The following is a 14,821-nucleotide window of genomic DNA, read 5'->3' on the forward strand; positions in this document are numbered from 1 at the left end:
CGCAGGCCTCATAAGAAAGATGTCACATGTATCTGTGATGATTCTTCACCATCGTCACACTGTCACCCACGTTTCTCAACTGCTATGTGTCTCTCCTAAATGGGCTCCATGGATTGCCCATCTTGGCCACATTTATTCAATAATTCTTCCAAAGGAGCCCAACATTTAGCTATAACTTAATTCCAACTTCTGCTTTTCTGTAGATTTTTATTCTCATGAGGGTGGGTGAACATCATTTTAAAAAAATTGCTTCTCATTCTAAGGATAATCTTGAATGTTCCTTTCCACAGGTACGGTGTGTTTTATGTGCTCATGAAGCACAACCCAACCCAACACACACACACACACTGCACACAGGTTCAGAATGCCCTCCCTCAGCTCCGTCTCCCAAAGCCCTGTTTAAATTCCAACTAATTCCATGACATCTTCTTCGCCTGCCATACTTGGAAGTGATTTCTCTCTTCCTCTCTTTTCAAATGGGTTTTATCATTTGCTGCCCTTCTGGGGATTTGAAAATTGAAGTGACCTCTCCCACCAATGGCGGAGCTTTTGAACAGCAGGCCACGCTTTACCAAGCACGGTCAGTTACCGCGAGCTCCTAGGTACCAGCCCTGTGAGGAGCGCTCAGCCTGGGCTGCCTCCGCTGATGCCCCTGGCGCCCTCTGAGGTGAGGATGACAGCAGCTCAGGCTCGAGGTGCTAAGCCCAGGATGAAGCACAGATCTCAGTTACACAATGACCTAGGCAGGCTGGTGCATTGCAGTAATGGTGGGGGTTCCTTAGATTGTGCCTAAGATGTAAACTGTGTGTGGCCAGAGTTATCCTTAAAAGAGCTTCGGGAAGGCACTGCCTCAGGCGTCAATCTAACTTCACTCAGTGGGTGCGACAGAGCTTGGTTCTTCCCTCAAGCATCAGGACGGATGGCCATCCGCGTGTGCACGTGCATGGAGCACTAGATGGAGCGGCGAACTTGTGTTTGGAGGTTCTGATGTTGCACAAATACTATGTTTGCTTTTTAGACACTGGGCTTACCCTCTGTCAAGGAGATGCTCAGATATGAGAAATCCACGGGGTCTGAGACTAAGAAAACAGCAAATTCCCATCTCTTGTCTCCAGGGGATGTTCTCTTTAGATAGAATTTAGGGAGGAATCAATAGTAAATAGAATACATGGGGAAAACAGTAGTGACTAGAATTTATGGCAGCATCAACAGCAACCATTTTTTTTTCTTTAACTTCTCCCCCTTAAGATGGTCTAGTTAAATGCATGTAAGTTTCATGTGTATATGAAACAATTCTTCCGTGTTCCTAGTTCATAGACATGGAAATGGAGCTTCCTAGAGTTTAAGCCCATGCCTGAGGTTGCACAGCACGGAAACAGCCGTTATCAGAAGTTAAGCCTGGGTCTACCCAGTGGAGCCCCTTTCTCAGCCCCGGTGCCCGACTCCCTCCCTCACTCACAGAGAATCCTCTCGTAGTAACTGTAAGGAGGCACCTAAAGTTGGCTCAACGTTATCCTTTTGAGAGAAACTGAGGGGGTGGTTGGAAAACATTAAAAGGTCACGCTCCTTCCCCTGGCAGCTCACTGATGTGGGAGACTGTCTACATTTTAGGTCAACTGTCAAATTAGATTTTCATCTGCAAAGACTGCAGCCAAACAGGAATGAGGTTTAGACACACAGGTGCCAGGGAGTTTTAAAGGAAGTGCACTTGGGCTCGCGTTGGTGTCTAAGTCCCCTTCCCTGTCCCCTGCACTGGGCCGGGGTGGACAGCGCCAGTGGGGAATTACCAGCCCCGTGGCTCTCTCTGCCTCTCGGGCCCTCGGAGCCCAGCTTCCTTGTTTACTTACTTAAAGCCCAGCAGAGGAAGTGGTAAAGGAAACTTGCTGAGTCGTTTTCTGAGAAGAGACCATATTTGCTCACAGAGGAAGCCGTTGCTTTCTGGGATCAGGCCTCAGCAGAAAGGACGTCTGCTCCAACGAGGCCTTTCCTGAGGGTACCTGGGAGTTGGAAGAGCCAAGGACGCCTCCACACTCTGGATTTGGGGTTCTCCGTCCATGGGCGCAGCCCCCACGCTCAGCTTGTGAGCTCCATCCCGAAGAGCAGCCATGGCATTTAGGAACGTGCCCTTTCGCTCCGAGGTCCTGGCCTGGGACTCCGACAGCCTTGCAGACTATTTCAGGAAGGTGAGCCTCGCTCTTTGGTGGGTGGTAGGGCTGGGCAGACGCTTGAAGATGGTGTCCAGGCAGAAGAGAGAGGCGCAGGGGAACGCAGTGGACCATCCCACCCCGTGCAGCCTCACCGGTTGAGTGAGCGCCATGTAGAGATATATGTTCACCACTGTGTGCTCCCGGCAGTGAGTTCTGGGGCGAAGGAAGGACCTCAAAGGGACATGTACCTTCTGCGTGCTGGGGCTTCAGTTTGTGCTCTTCAGGCACTGTTCTTCTAACTCTCCCCAGGATTTTTGTCCCCGTAGCTCAGCTGCAAAATAAGCTCAGGGAGGCTTAACTGGCCCAAATCCCCAGGGACTGCATGTGGCCAAGGCAGGATTCCAGTCACACCTGCCTGGCTTCAGAGTCCACGCTCTGAGCCCCAGAACTGCTGTAACTGCTAGTGAGATCAAGGCTACTTTCTAGAAAAGGGAGGCATGGAGTCCTGGAAGTAGGAGAGACGAAAGACAGGGTCCAAGCCTCTGATGAATGATGCCGGAGGTGGCATCTGGGCAAGTCATTGCTCATGACCTTGAAAGAGGGCTCTTCAAGCCCTTACCCGGACAGAATCTCACTGGAGCTTTGAGGGCCGAGAAACCGACATGCGACCCAGGCCATAGCTAGGGAAACTGAGGCCCCTGAAGAGGAAAAGCTTTGCTAGGCAGGGTCAGAGGCCAAGCCTGTGGCAGAGCTGAGACCAGAGTGTTGCTGTCCGTGCCTTCCAGCCTTGAAGATGGTCAAGGATCCCCGTTCTTGGTGATCTGCTGGTGGGACCACAGGTCACACATCTGCCTGGGCAGATCCCGAGCCACATGACTCAGTTAGGGACCGTCTATCCCTGTCCAAGGGGTATGATGTCTCGTGAGGGACACCTGAGCTTCTAAGACTCCCATCTCTGGCGGCTGGCGTCAAATTCAGTTGATACTCTAGATTTTCACAAAGATGAGATTTTAAGTCAAGACCTCAGAGGTTATCTTAGTTGACTTTCTATTTTTCTTGGGATGGCGCAGGCTCCCCGGGACACAGAGCTAATGGGGTTCATAATGGTACCCATGTATTTCCCGTCACAGCTGTTCTTCTCCAAGAAAAATGTGAAAATGCTGAAGCCGGTGTGGCATGAGGGAGCCCCCAGATCCTATTATTTGCTCCTTTTGGTGCATCTCATTTCTATTATTTTTCCCATTAAAAGGTCATAATAAACAGGTTTCAGCACTGTGGATGCAAAGATCATTGAGATAACTGCCTTGAAGGATGTTTCTAAATACTTTTTTAAAAATGCAGAGCAAATAAACTAGAGCGACAAGTGAAATTTGCTAAGATGCTATGAAGTAGCATATTACCTCAATAAAGAAAGGAGAAAAGAAGTGAGAATTAGTAAGACATACCTGGGGACGGGCTGAGAGGCACAGACAGGGCCCATCTACAATGTGAGCGGGAGAATTGTATAACCCAGCAGAGCAACTCAAGAATCTGTGGGTAAAGCTCCCCTTAGCGCAGGGAGATGGACTGCAGGTCGGGGTGATTCAGGGAGACGGCTCTTTGCCTGAGCTGGGAGAGGGAAGAGTCTTCTTGGGGACCCCAGACTCCAGGTTGAGTTTGCAGCACTGGGATAGGTTCCCACTCCCAGCAAGAAAGGACTGAAGACAGGAACGAGGAGCCTGAGGGGCACCTGTGATCCAGGAAGTCCCAGCCACCCTCAGATCCAGATAAACATGCTTTAACTCTTCAGCACCTCAATTCCCCCAGAGAGGAAATGCCAAGTGAACTGACCATGGAGTCATGTTTGGATCTATCTTAACCAGCAAAAGTCCTATTGGCAGGTGCAATTTCTAATGAGGCACTGGGGTCCGGTCCCCCTTGGAGGCACCTCCCCAGCCAGCTCTAGAGTCAGACACACGCCTTGGTTTGAATCCTGGCTCTACCACCTGCTAGCTTTGTGACTCTCCCTTAGTTACTTCACCTCTCTGGGCCTCGGCTTCCTCGTCAGTAAAACAGCAATGCTGACAGTAACTAACCTCATGGGATTGTTGGGAGAGTTAAAGGAAATACATATGTGAGGCCTTCAGCAGAGAGAGGGGGCCAGTTCATGCTCCATCTTCCCTTGTCCCTGCTCTGTTCACTGGACCCGAGCTGGGGACACCATGCAGAGCGACGGTGTCTTCCTGTCTCACATACATGCCGCTCATCCTGCCTGGAATGTAAGCCCTTGAGGACTGAGGCCATGTTTTGTATTTCTTTAACTCCTCCAACTCCTTTTGGCTTGGCAGGAAGGCATCCCTGGGCCAGGCAGTGGAGAAGGCTCTGGCTCGGCCATGTAGTAAGCTTTCAATAATTACTAGAAGTTTCTATCATCACTATTAGAGCAGCAGTTCGGTAAACAACCTAGTTTGGTTCACCAGTAGTGAGTCGTTAATTTAAAAGAATGCTCAAAACCAGTTTGCAATAACACGAAGCAGTGCCTATAGTATCATTTTTAGGTAATTTCAAGAGAAAAGGTCAGGTTAACAAGGTTGAATATAAACGATAACCTCAGTTATGCTTAGACAGATGCCCAGGATGAAACACTGAAGAAGACACAGCGCCATGTTCACTGAGGTTGTCTTTGGGTGGCGAGATGGTGAAAGCTATTTATTTTCTGCTTTCGGCTCCTCTTTACTTGCCAGAGGAGCATGTGGCCAGCCCTTTGGAGCCCTAAGGGCACCCTCTTTCTGTAGGGGTTGGCCCCAAGGCCTTAGACCGAGACAATTTCTCCATTTCGGAGAGCCCCAAGGGGTTAGTGAAAGCAGGGCTGAGGTAGGGACGGGGCCCCTCTGTCAGACAGGGGAGGGAAGGGGGAGGCTGGCTAGCCACAAGTACCACAAATTGCTAAGCTTCTGGGGCAGGCAAGGGAGGGGAACCAATGGCATGAGCCTGCCCACACTGACAGCATCTCCCCTCCTCGTTGCAGCTCAACTACAAGGACTGTGAAAAGGCCGTGAGGAAGTATCACATTGATGGGCTGCGGTTTTTGGTAAGTGCTGGCCAGTCCGACACATGGAGACCGAAGCTGTTCTGCACCTCAGTTGATGGCCACAGGGCCACCTGATCTGCCCTGTCCCCGGGGCTGCCCAGGGGCAATGCCTGCCTGCAGGATCCCCACACAGCCCGTGGCCTTCTTTAGTTTTGTATGAGCACCCGTCTCATCACCTCTCGGGAGGGAGCCTCCCGAGCCTCAGGATACCTCCCAGATCTTTCACTGCTACCAAGGTAGATTCTAAAGTCAAAGTATAAGGAGGAATCCAATTATAGTTCACACACACACACACACACACACCTTGAAAATCTATTCAGATACCACCCATACTTTGAGAAGGCCAAGGGGAAAAAAAGACCGTATGGGACAACAGAAGATTCTCTTCTCCCATCTTTCACTCTGGGGTGCGTAGTCACTGATTAGAATAAAGGGTGGAATCACCATCATTATTCCAATTATGTCCCTCTTTCTCTCTGCTAAATTCACATAGTTGGTTTTGTGCCAATTAAACACACATGTGCCCTGGCTTGCTCCACTCCATTTTAACTGCAAAAATCTTCAAGTATAAGACTAAGGTGCAGCTGCATATTAAGGGGTGAGCCATTAGATGAGAAGAGGTGCAGCTCTAATTGGCGGATTTAGAGGTATTGGGTAGCAGCTGGGGAGGTGCTCTGAGCACTTCCCCTGAAATGACACCTCTGCCGATGGGGAAGAGAGACCCTGACTGCACCAATCCATCCCTTCTGGTCATGATTCTTCATCGTTTAAAAAAGAAGTAGGAACAAGGTCTCATGGGGTTGATCTGGAGTCGGGGGGTGGGGGTGGGTGGGCAAGCAAAGCTGTGTTTCCTTGTAAGACCTAGTCAGCAACAGTGAGGGAACTGGGCCATGAGACTTCAGGGTTGGAAGGGGCCAGAGAGGGCATAAGCCCTAGTTTTCCTCCCAGCACACCAATCCATTCCTATATTGCCTCTCTGCCACCATGAGATTCTTGAATCCCTTTAGTGATGGTGAGCTCACTGCCACCTATAGTCATCTGTTCCTTCCTGGGCAGCTCTGAAGTCTCATGCTGAGACCAAACCTGTGTCCTGTTGGTCTGAGTTTTGCTTTCATGTGCCATGTGAGATGTGTCTATTCAGTGTCCCACCTAAATCACTCATATATTCACCCTGCCATTCACCTACCTGACAAGCATTTTCCTGAGCTCCTTTTGCATACCAGACCATGCCATGTGCTGGGACAGAGAGATGATTAAGATGTGATTCCTGCCTTCCAGAAGTTTGCTGTATAGCAGAAAGGTGTCTTCAGGAAGGCTCCAACCACCTCCTTTGCAACTGAAGAAATATGTACAGAGGTGTGATGTGACTTATTCTACACACACCTAGTAATTGAACTAAAGCACACATTTAATTTAAGCTAACACTGTATGAGTTTTTAACAATGCTATTTCTTTATATTGAGCTTTGAGACAATAGAATTATGGGAGTTTTATTGTTCTTCCTAGGAACTTACTGCTAAATCTGACTCTTTCTTTCTGGTGCCTTGAGCACTGAGAACAGAGACTCCTCAGGGCTGAGTGGAAAAGGAGTAAGACATCTTTCTTGAGGATGGTCCTGGGTGTGGTCCTGATGCCCTGGGTCATCTTGAACAAGCACTTGCCCTCCCTGAGCCTCCCCTTGGTTTCTCCTCTGTTAACGGAGCACGTTGGACCAGGTGACAGTGGGTGACAGTCCCTTCCAGCTCTGGTGGCCCCCCTAACGCTCCCCTTGTGAGCTGCATGCCTGTTAGGACTTAGTTGTTGCCTCAGTTGAGGAGCTTTGCCTCCTCCGCCCCAATATCTGGCACCTGCCAGGCCCCTGGATAACACTGCACATTCTCATCACTGTGTGGACAGGAGGAAGTGGAAAGAGGGGCTGAGGAGCCAGGAGATCAGGGAACAGAACCAGGGCTTGCCCCACAGCTGGGGTGTTTAAAGGCAGCTTCTGTTGAAATCACCCTCCATCCCAGGTGCCCTGGATACAACTTGGGGTCTGGTCTGAGCTCTGATCTCTCATCTGTCACTCTTAGCTTTATAATATCCAGGACCATTCTGCTATTGGAGAGGCAGAAGTGGAAGGCCCTAGTCTTTCCCCTCCCTCCCTCCCTTCCTTCCTCCCTTCCTTCCTTCCTTCCTTCCTTCCTTCCTTCCTTCCTCCCTCCCTCCCTCCCTTCCTTCCTTCCTTTTTTCCCTCATTCCTTCTTCAGCACAGAGCTGGCGGGTCCCTTGAATCTGTTTTGCTGCCATCTTGTTTTCCATTGAGAAGTGGGTCGGGGGGGGGGACGGGGGTGCTATGCTTCCAGAAGCTTGAAGATGAGGAGGACATGTGCTTGGAAGCTGTGCCAGTTAGAAACATGTGCGGCTACATGTAACAGAAACCTAACTACAGGGACTTAACCAAATAGGGATTTATCTTTCTCAAGTGATAAAAAAAAAAAAATCCAGAGGTGGGCACTCGGGGCTGGTGAGCTGCTGAAAGAAGTCATCAAGAACGCAGGCCCTACCCAGCCAATGGAAAAAGTCTGTGGCTTCTGTCCAAATGGTTACAAGATGGCTGCTCCTACTCGTGATAGTCCAGGCATCACGTCTGCATTCCAGGCAGGAGTAAGGGGGAAGGGCAAAGAGTGAAAAATGCAAAAGTGCATGGGGAATACATTCTCCCATATTTTCAGGTAAACTTTCCCAAAAGCTCTATCCAGTAGACTCCAGGTTATAGCTCACTGGTCACAGCTGAGTCCCATGACCTCAGCCACATGCAAGTGAGTCCAGGATGTTAAATATTTTGAACTGGGCACATTTACTGCTCTGACTGAAACCCAGGTCCTGTCAGTAAGCAAAAAGGAGAGTGGATATTGGTAAGCAAGCAGCAGCATCTGCTACATCGCGCTCCAAGGCGGGTCCCAATTCGCAGCTTCTCTGTCTCACGTTCCTCTTGAAGACACGCTCAGCATGTAAACATACGCCTGCAAAGCCACAAGTCTAACTCAAGTCATGGTACAAGTAATCCAGAGTTTGCTGAGGGTTTTTAAAGGAGGTGGAGCAGAGGGTTACATTACATAGCAAAATTCTCCAAAAATCCTATTTAAGTGTCTTCCATTTTTCCTCTCAGCTCCTATCCGTGTTCCAAAGGCCTTTCTCTTTCCTAACATCCTGTTTCTGTGTCTCCAGCCATGCTCACATCCACCTTCTCCTTCACACGCTTCCTGAAATTCCCTCAGCTGATGTCCTTGACTCGCCAAAGCAGAAGGCAGTGGCCGGCCGCCCAGTTCTCAGCATTCATTCCCCTGGCAACTCCCAAGGAGCCCTGCATTCATCATGCCCCACTCTGAACCTCAATCTTGGTACCTTCCCTGAGAAAGGGGTGTTCTGGAGGGAGGAGATGTCATTGCTTAGTGCTGCAAAAAAAAAAAAAGAAGACATTAAGAAGTTTGACCGAAAGCTCTGATTGTCTCAGGACTCTTGACAAACTCCCTCCCCACCCCTGCCACAGGGTCTGAGATGGGGGCTGGGTCAGACACTGCTCCTAAAAGCTGGATGAGGCCATCAGCACATTGCTAAGAGGCCCCAGTCCCTGTGCCAGCTGGGCTCAAAGTGAGGCATGCTCAGCTCATCCCAAAAGGCAGCCAACAATCTACCAGGCAGCCCTCAGCCCAGAGCTGGAGAAGAAGCAAAGACACTTCCAAGAGCCAGCCAGACCTCAGCTGCTCCCTCTCCCAGGGCAGAAATTATTCACCGAATTCCTGTTTGCCACTGAATCATGCAGTGGACTCACATCATCTCATTCAAACCTCACAAGCCCTGAAATGGGGCTATTATTATTATGATTCCCATTTTACAGATAAGGAAATCGAGGCTTAGAGAGACTAAGTGTCTGTCCCAAATCAAAAAGCTGCTAAGTGAAGGAACCAAGATTTAAACACAACCTGTCTGACTCCAGAGCTCCCACCCTAACCAGGGGCTTCTGGCCTCAGTTAGAATATCACTGGGCCCCCTTCTTTGGCTGAGCCTTGATTTTAGGGAAAGTGAGCCCACTCTCTTTTCTGGCACCCCCGCCTCTCCTCCCTTCAAAGGGCCTTCTTCTCTCTCCCTCCCTTACCCCTTCCGTCCAACACAAGCCACCAGGACCATACAGGGCTCAGACATGACAGAAGGGAAGCCTGCAGGAAGAAAACAGACCTTGGATGCCATAGAGCAGAGCTCCAGCCCCAACTTCATCACCTATAAGCTGAAATTCCCTTAAGATCCCCGGGCCCTGGCTTTCTCGCTACAATAGGAGCAACGCTGATAGTTCCCACATCACAGGGTTGATGGGAGGATGAATCGCGGTGCCGTAAGGAGAAGCCCAGTCAGTTCTTCACAAATACGAGTTTCTTTCTCCTTTCCCCTCTTGGTTCCCTCAGGAAGTCCTCTTTATCGCATCCCCCATCTAGAGAATTCTACGAATAACCCTGGTGAAAGAGGGAGTGGGGTGGGATGATGGGCTAAGGGCACAGATTCCTTCTCCAGGCTGGCTCTTCTCAGCTGCTCCATGTAGATACTGAGAGGGGCCCTGAGGTTTGGGGTAAGAGTCTAGGGGAGACATCACAACACAGCCAAGTTCCGCCTACAAAACAAGTTCTGTGTGGTCCCATGGATTTAGCTCTCATAGTATCTTACTCGTTTGCTTTAGTCAAAATTATATGTCAGTATTTAGAACTGAAGAAATTTCATATAAAATCCAGGTTTCAGGATTCCCTTTGAAAAAGATCTGGCAACACCAGGCCTATGGGCTTTTTGCACTGTCTGGAAGCTGCCCACTTTGGATGGATGAGTGGGTAGTACTCTTCAGTTTGCCACAGTCTCCACTGCTCCCTATTGTTTCATACCTAACTTTACTGACCTGGCCCAGAGTCCTTCCTGTGGGTTGTAACCTACCATTGTCTTCATTTCAGAACCTGGCAGAGAATGACATCCAGAAGTTCCCTAAGCTCCGGGTGCCGTAAGTACACAGCCTGATTCCTTGGGTGGTTTGGAGAACAGAGTTTGGAATGCGGAGTCGTCCATCACTATTTATTGGTTTGAAATAGGAAAGTGAGCAGGAAGGGTGAAGGCAAGGGCAGGGTATGAGGAAGAGAAGTTACACAATGAATTAAGAACAAGTAACAGATCCAGCCCAGCTGGTGTGTTGGCTGCTCTTGCCAAAGATAAGCCTGACTCCGGACCTCGTTTTCATTTCCTCTCTCCCCAGTGGGGTGGGTTGGCCTTTGAAACAGCACCAGAATCAAGTGATCTGAGATTTCATCATGGTGTCCTCACCAACTCAGTAATCTCTTAAGTTTTCTGGACCTCCGTTTCCAGCTCCGTAAAACGAGAGAGTTGGACCCGATGAAGAATGACAATGGACGTCATTTTGCCTGTCAATTATGACTGCCTGCAATGGCTGTCAGGGCCATCGTGTTGAGAAGGATTCTGAGGAAAGCGGGGCCATTTCTGATGTCTGACATGGGTGCTAAAATGGGACCCTTCAGCGTGCATATTGTGCTATGTGTCTTCTGTCCCTCTAGTAGAAGCCTCACATACTCAGATGCTTATAGGAGCCAGGCAGGTGATAATAAATGTGTAAAACGGGCGAGGCTGAAAAATACAAATTCCTGTTGATTTCTCTTTCATTTTACCACTGTGAATAAAATATAGGTATGGAGAAATATTTCTCCACCATAAGAAAAGTGATAGCACAATTATGATGATAAAAGAGGTAATCAACACAAAGCCTCCTTGTTGGTGAAACAATAGGGAGTGGTGGAGACTGTGGTAAATCAGCATCTTATTCTCCATCCAAAGAGAGCAGCAGCTTACTCAGCTCCAGTCAGCGTGGATCCAGTGATGCCCACTTTTCAAGTTTATCAAAAGTAGCTAGAAATATCAGTTTTATGCAATGTATCCCAATTTTTAAATGTTCCAAGATATTTTTAAATATTGTGAATGCCAAAGAAAACCTATCGATAGGCTAGATTTAGTCTTGAGGGCACCAGTTTGAGATCTCTACTCTGGCCTTCCTCTGAGGCCCTTTCTCTTGCTCTAAGTCTCAGAGCTCACAACGATAAAAGGGAAGTAGGTCAATGAAGTATAAGGTTAAAAAGTCTCATGAGTAAGTAGAAGTTCCCGAGTAGCTCAACAAAGGAAAATATGACTCTTAGGTTTCCCTCACCTGGAAGGGTGAAGGAAAAAAATGGAGCAAGGATTTGCCTTTGGTGCTGCCTACCTCTGGGGCAACTATTGTTAAAGGATGCTTGTTCTTCTTAAAGATTTTCTCTAGCCACATATGGCTATTTAAATTTAAATTCAATTAAAAATTTAGTTCCTCGGGGGCGCTAGCCACATTTCAAAGGCTCAATAGCCAGATAAAGTGATAACTACTATATTGGAGAGTGCAGATATAGAACACTTCTGAAATTGCAGAAACATTATGCTTTAGAAAAAGACCACAGTTCTGTGTAAAGGAGAGACCTTAACATACAGGACTCGGAACTGGTGTCTGGTGGGCCAGAGTCAGCCTGCAGACATGTTAAGTTTGGTCCACACAGTGTTTTAAAATCGAGAAATGTTCTACAAAACGCAGCTTCTCTAGAAACAAATGGAAGATGTTGTAATTCAGGCCTCATAGCTTACTGTGGCAAGAGTGAGCTGCATCTGAGCACAGATGGGGTCTGTTCTCTCTAGTTCACCATGGTTCCCACTGCTCTCTAAGGGATTATCCTAAGGTGCTTCAATGATTTATATCATATACATGCAGATTTTGGCTTTCTGACCATCAAGAAGTAATAGAATCCCACTGAAATAACCAAATAACCAGATAAAATATATGAAGCAGCGCTTTTTAAGACACTGGACGTCAGATAATGAGACACAGAAAACAAATGTGGTGATCCCTTACTGCTTTGAGTCTCCAGCCCATGGTGCAAGGAGTGGGGAACATAAGTGGAAGTTTGGTGAATGCCTTGAGTTGAGGAGACAGAGCTGTGAGTCAGGAAGCCTAGAGTTCACTGAATAGGCACCAGAGAGGAGAGAGCCACACAGAGAAAATTTTCTGGAGAACTGCAGAGGGTCCCTCTTCAGCAGAATGTGGTCAGTGCACGCATGTAAGGAAACTATCTGAAGCTGGCAAAAGAACTACCCAAAAGGGTGAGAGGTCACAGTAGCCAGTCACAGGGCTGGAAATGGTGCCTGTTTCTATTAGCCAGACTGGAAAAACTCCAGATTCACAGTCACTGAGTAGAGCACACAGAGGGAGCATGCCTCTGCAGTGGGGAATTATCAGCCCTAGCCTAAAAACTCTTCTGGCCTTGCCTTGTGAACCTTAAGAGCAAGATTGAAGAAAAAATAAATTAAAGCTGTTCCCAGATAACTTATCTGTATCCCAAAGCAAAGCTTAAAAATATTTATAGGAATGCAAAAATATCCATCACTCAGAGAGTAAAATCCACAATGTCAAACATCCAATCAAAGATGGATGGGCATATAGACAAGTGGGAAAATGTGATCTGTAATTGGGAGAAAAAATCAATGCATCAAAACCGACCCACAACTGACAAAGCTATTTGTTGAACAAGGACAATATCACTAGATTCCGTGTGTTCAAAAAGTTACGTGGAAGCATGAGAAATACAAAAGGACCCAAGTGCAACTTCTAGATATGAAAACGATGGTATGCGAGATGAGAACAACACTGTTTGGTATTGACAGCAGATTAAACGCTGCAGAAGAAAGTGTTAGTCAACATGAAGCTACAGCTATGGAAACTACCCCAAAACGAAACACACAGAGAAAGCAGAATTGAAATGAGACAATGAAAAGAGCACTAGGGAACTCTAGGACAACTTCAAGTTGCCTAATATATGTGTAAGTAAAGTCCAAAGGAGAGGAAGGAGTGTGCATGCACAGAGGGTCAGGAGAAGACAGAAAGGTAATCTTTGAAGAAGTAATGGCTGAAAATTGTTCAAATTGGATGAAAATGATAAACCCATATATCCAAGAAGCTGAACAAACTCCAAGCCCAAGAAACAGGTAGAAAACTACCCCCAAGGTATATCAGAATCAAATTGCTTAAAACCAGCAATAGAGGGAAGATCTTAAAAGCAGTCGGAGAAAAAAGACATCACATCCAGAGGTACAAACATAAGGAAGACAGCTACTTCTCATCAGAAACAATTCAAATGGGAAGATAGTGGAGCAAGGTTTCAAAGGACTGAAAGAAAATTACTATCAACCTAGAGTTTAATATCCAGCAAAAGGATCTTTAAAAATAAAGTCTTTTTCAGACATAGACAATCTGAAAGAATTTATCACCAGCTGCCTTGCACTACCACGAAAGTTAAAGAAACTCCTTCAGGCAGAAGGGAGAGGGTTCCAGGTGTAAACCTGGTTCTGCACCAGGAAATGAAGCGTATCAGGACATATATATGTATATACTTGACCCTCGAGGGCATCTGAGTTTGCATCTCCTGGACCCCATACAATATTATCACTTCATTCATATTTCATTCATTTAATGGACTGCTGCTGAATACCTACTACCTTTGTTAGTTACTCAGGCTACAGAGATAAGGGACCGAATCCCCACCCCAGGACACTGACTTTCTGAAGGGAGGGTCAGATACACAAATCAATTGCACTGCAGTGACAGCAGTGCTGAGGCACCTGCGTGTACAAGTCCAGTGGGAGCAGGAAGGCAGCAGTCATTTCCCGCTGGCATTCAGGACAGACTTTTGGGAGGAAAGGAACCTAAGCTGGATTTGGGGATATATTAAGAGTGATCAGATGAAGAACGGTGGATGGACGATCTAGGAAGGGGGGATATGTTGCAAAGGCGTGGCACCAGTGTGTTTGCTGAAACCGCGAGTGTGTCAAAGCAGCTGGGGTTTACGGGTGGGGAGTGGAAAGCAAAAAGGCCACAGCGGCTGGTCACAATTATGAAGGAAGTGTGAGCCGTTCTAAGGAGGCTGAGAAGGGTGGTGAAGTGAGTGCACCAGGGAGAACACTGAGGGACAACCTGCATCTTGGCTGCAGGGGACTGTAAAAGACGATTTAGAGGAGGGCTCAGCTGGAGGCATGGAACCCAGTTAGAAGATGATGGCTGTGATTCCCCCATGAGGTGGGAGCTTCTCTGAGGCTGTGGCTGTGAAGATGCCGGAAAGAGGAGATTTAATCAGAGCAGTAGAAGGAGAGAGATGAAGAAGGCTCTTTCTGCTGGGAAGATCCTTTTCATCTTAAGACTGAGCTCAGCTGATGTCTGTCTGAAGCGGCTGCCGGTTAGCGCAGAAGGACGGCTATAAATAAACACTCTCGCTGTGGGTGAGGTTGGGGTAGACTATTCCTTTAATTATTTGAAATCTAAAACAACAACTTGGCCTGCAGTAAAATCCCCCTCTGATTTTGAACGTGTGCCCCAGACAAGCTGTGAGGTCTGCCCAGGGAACGTGAAGGGGGAGTGTGGGGAGTGATGGGGAAGGCGTCCAGGGAGGGGCTGGGCTGCCCCGATCGGTGACTCTCAGAGTCACCATCCCTCTTGGCAGAAAGGTGTAATAAG

General features: G+C 47.9%; 1 protein-coding gene across 2 annotated transcripts in view; it reads left to right on the forward strand.

Moving 5' to 3' along the window:
- The first annotated feature begins 1,693 nt into the window (after positions 1 to 1,693).
- Positions 1,694 to 14,821, forward strand: part of LCP2 (lymphocyte cytosolic protein 2) — a 45,446-nt gene continuing 32,318 nt past the window's right edge. For both annotated transcript variants that reach the window (XM_032465117.1, XM_032465118.1), the window contains exons 1-3: positions 1,694 to 2,183; positions 5,155 to 5,217; positions 10,188 to 10,234. In XM_032465117.1, the coding sequence (XP_032321008.1) occupies positions 2,106 to 2,183; positions 5,155 to 5,217; positions 10,188 to 10,234 (188 nt within the window). In that variant the 5' untranslated portion in view covers positions 1,694 to 2,105. The remainder of the gene's footprint in view (positions 2,184 to 5,154; positions 5,218 to 10,187; positions 10,235 to 14,821) is intronic.

This window comes from Camelus ferus, chromosome 22 (genome assembly GCF_009834535.1).
Source record: "Camelus ferus isolate YT-003-E chromosome 22, BCGSAC_Cfer_1.0, whole genome shotgun sequence".
NCBI lineage: Eukaryota > Metazoa > Chordata > Mammalia > Artiodactyla > Camelidae > Camelus > Camelus ferus.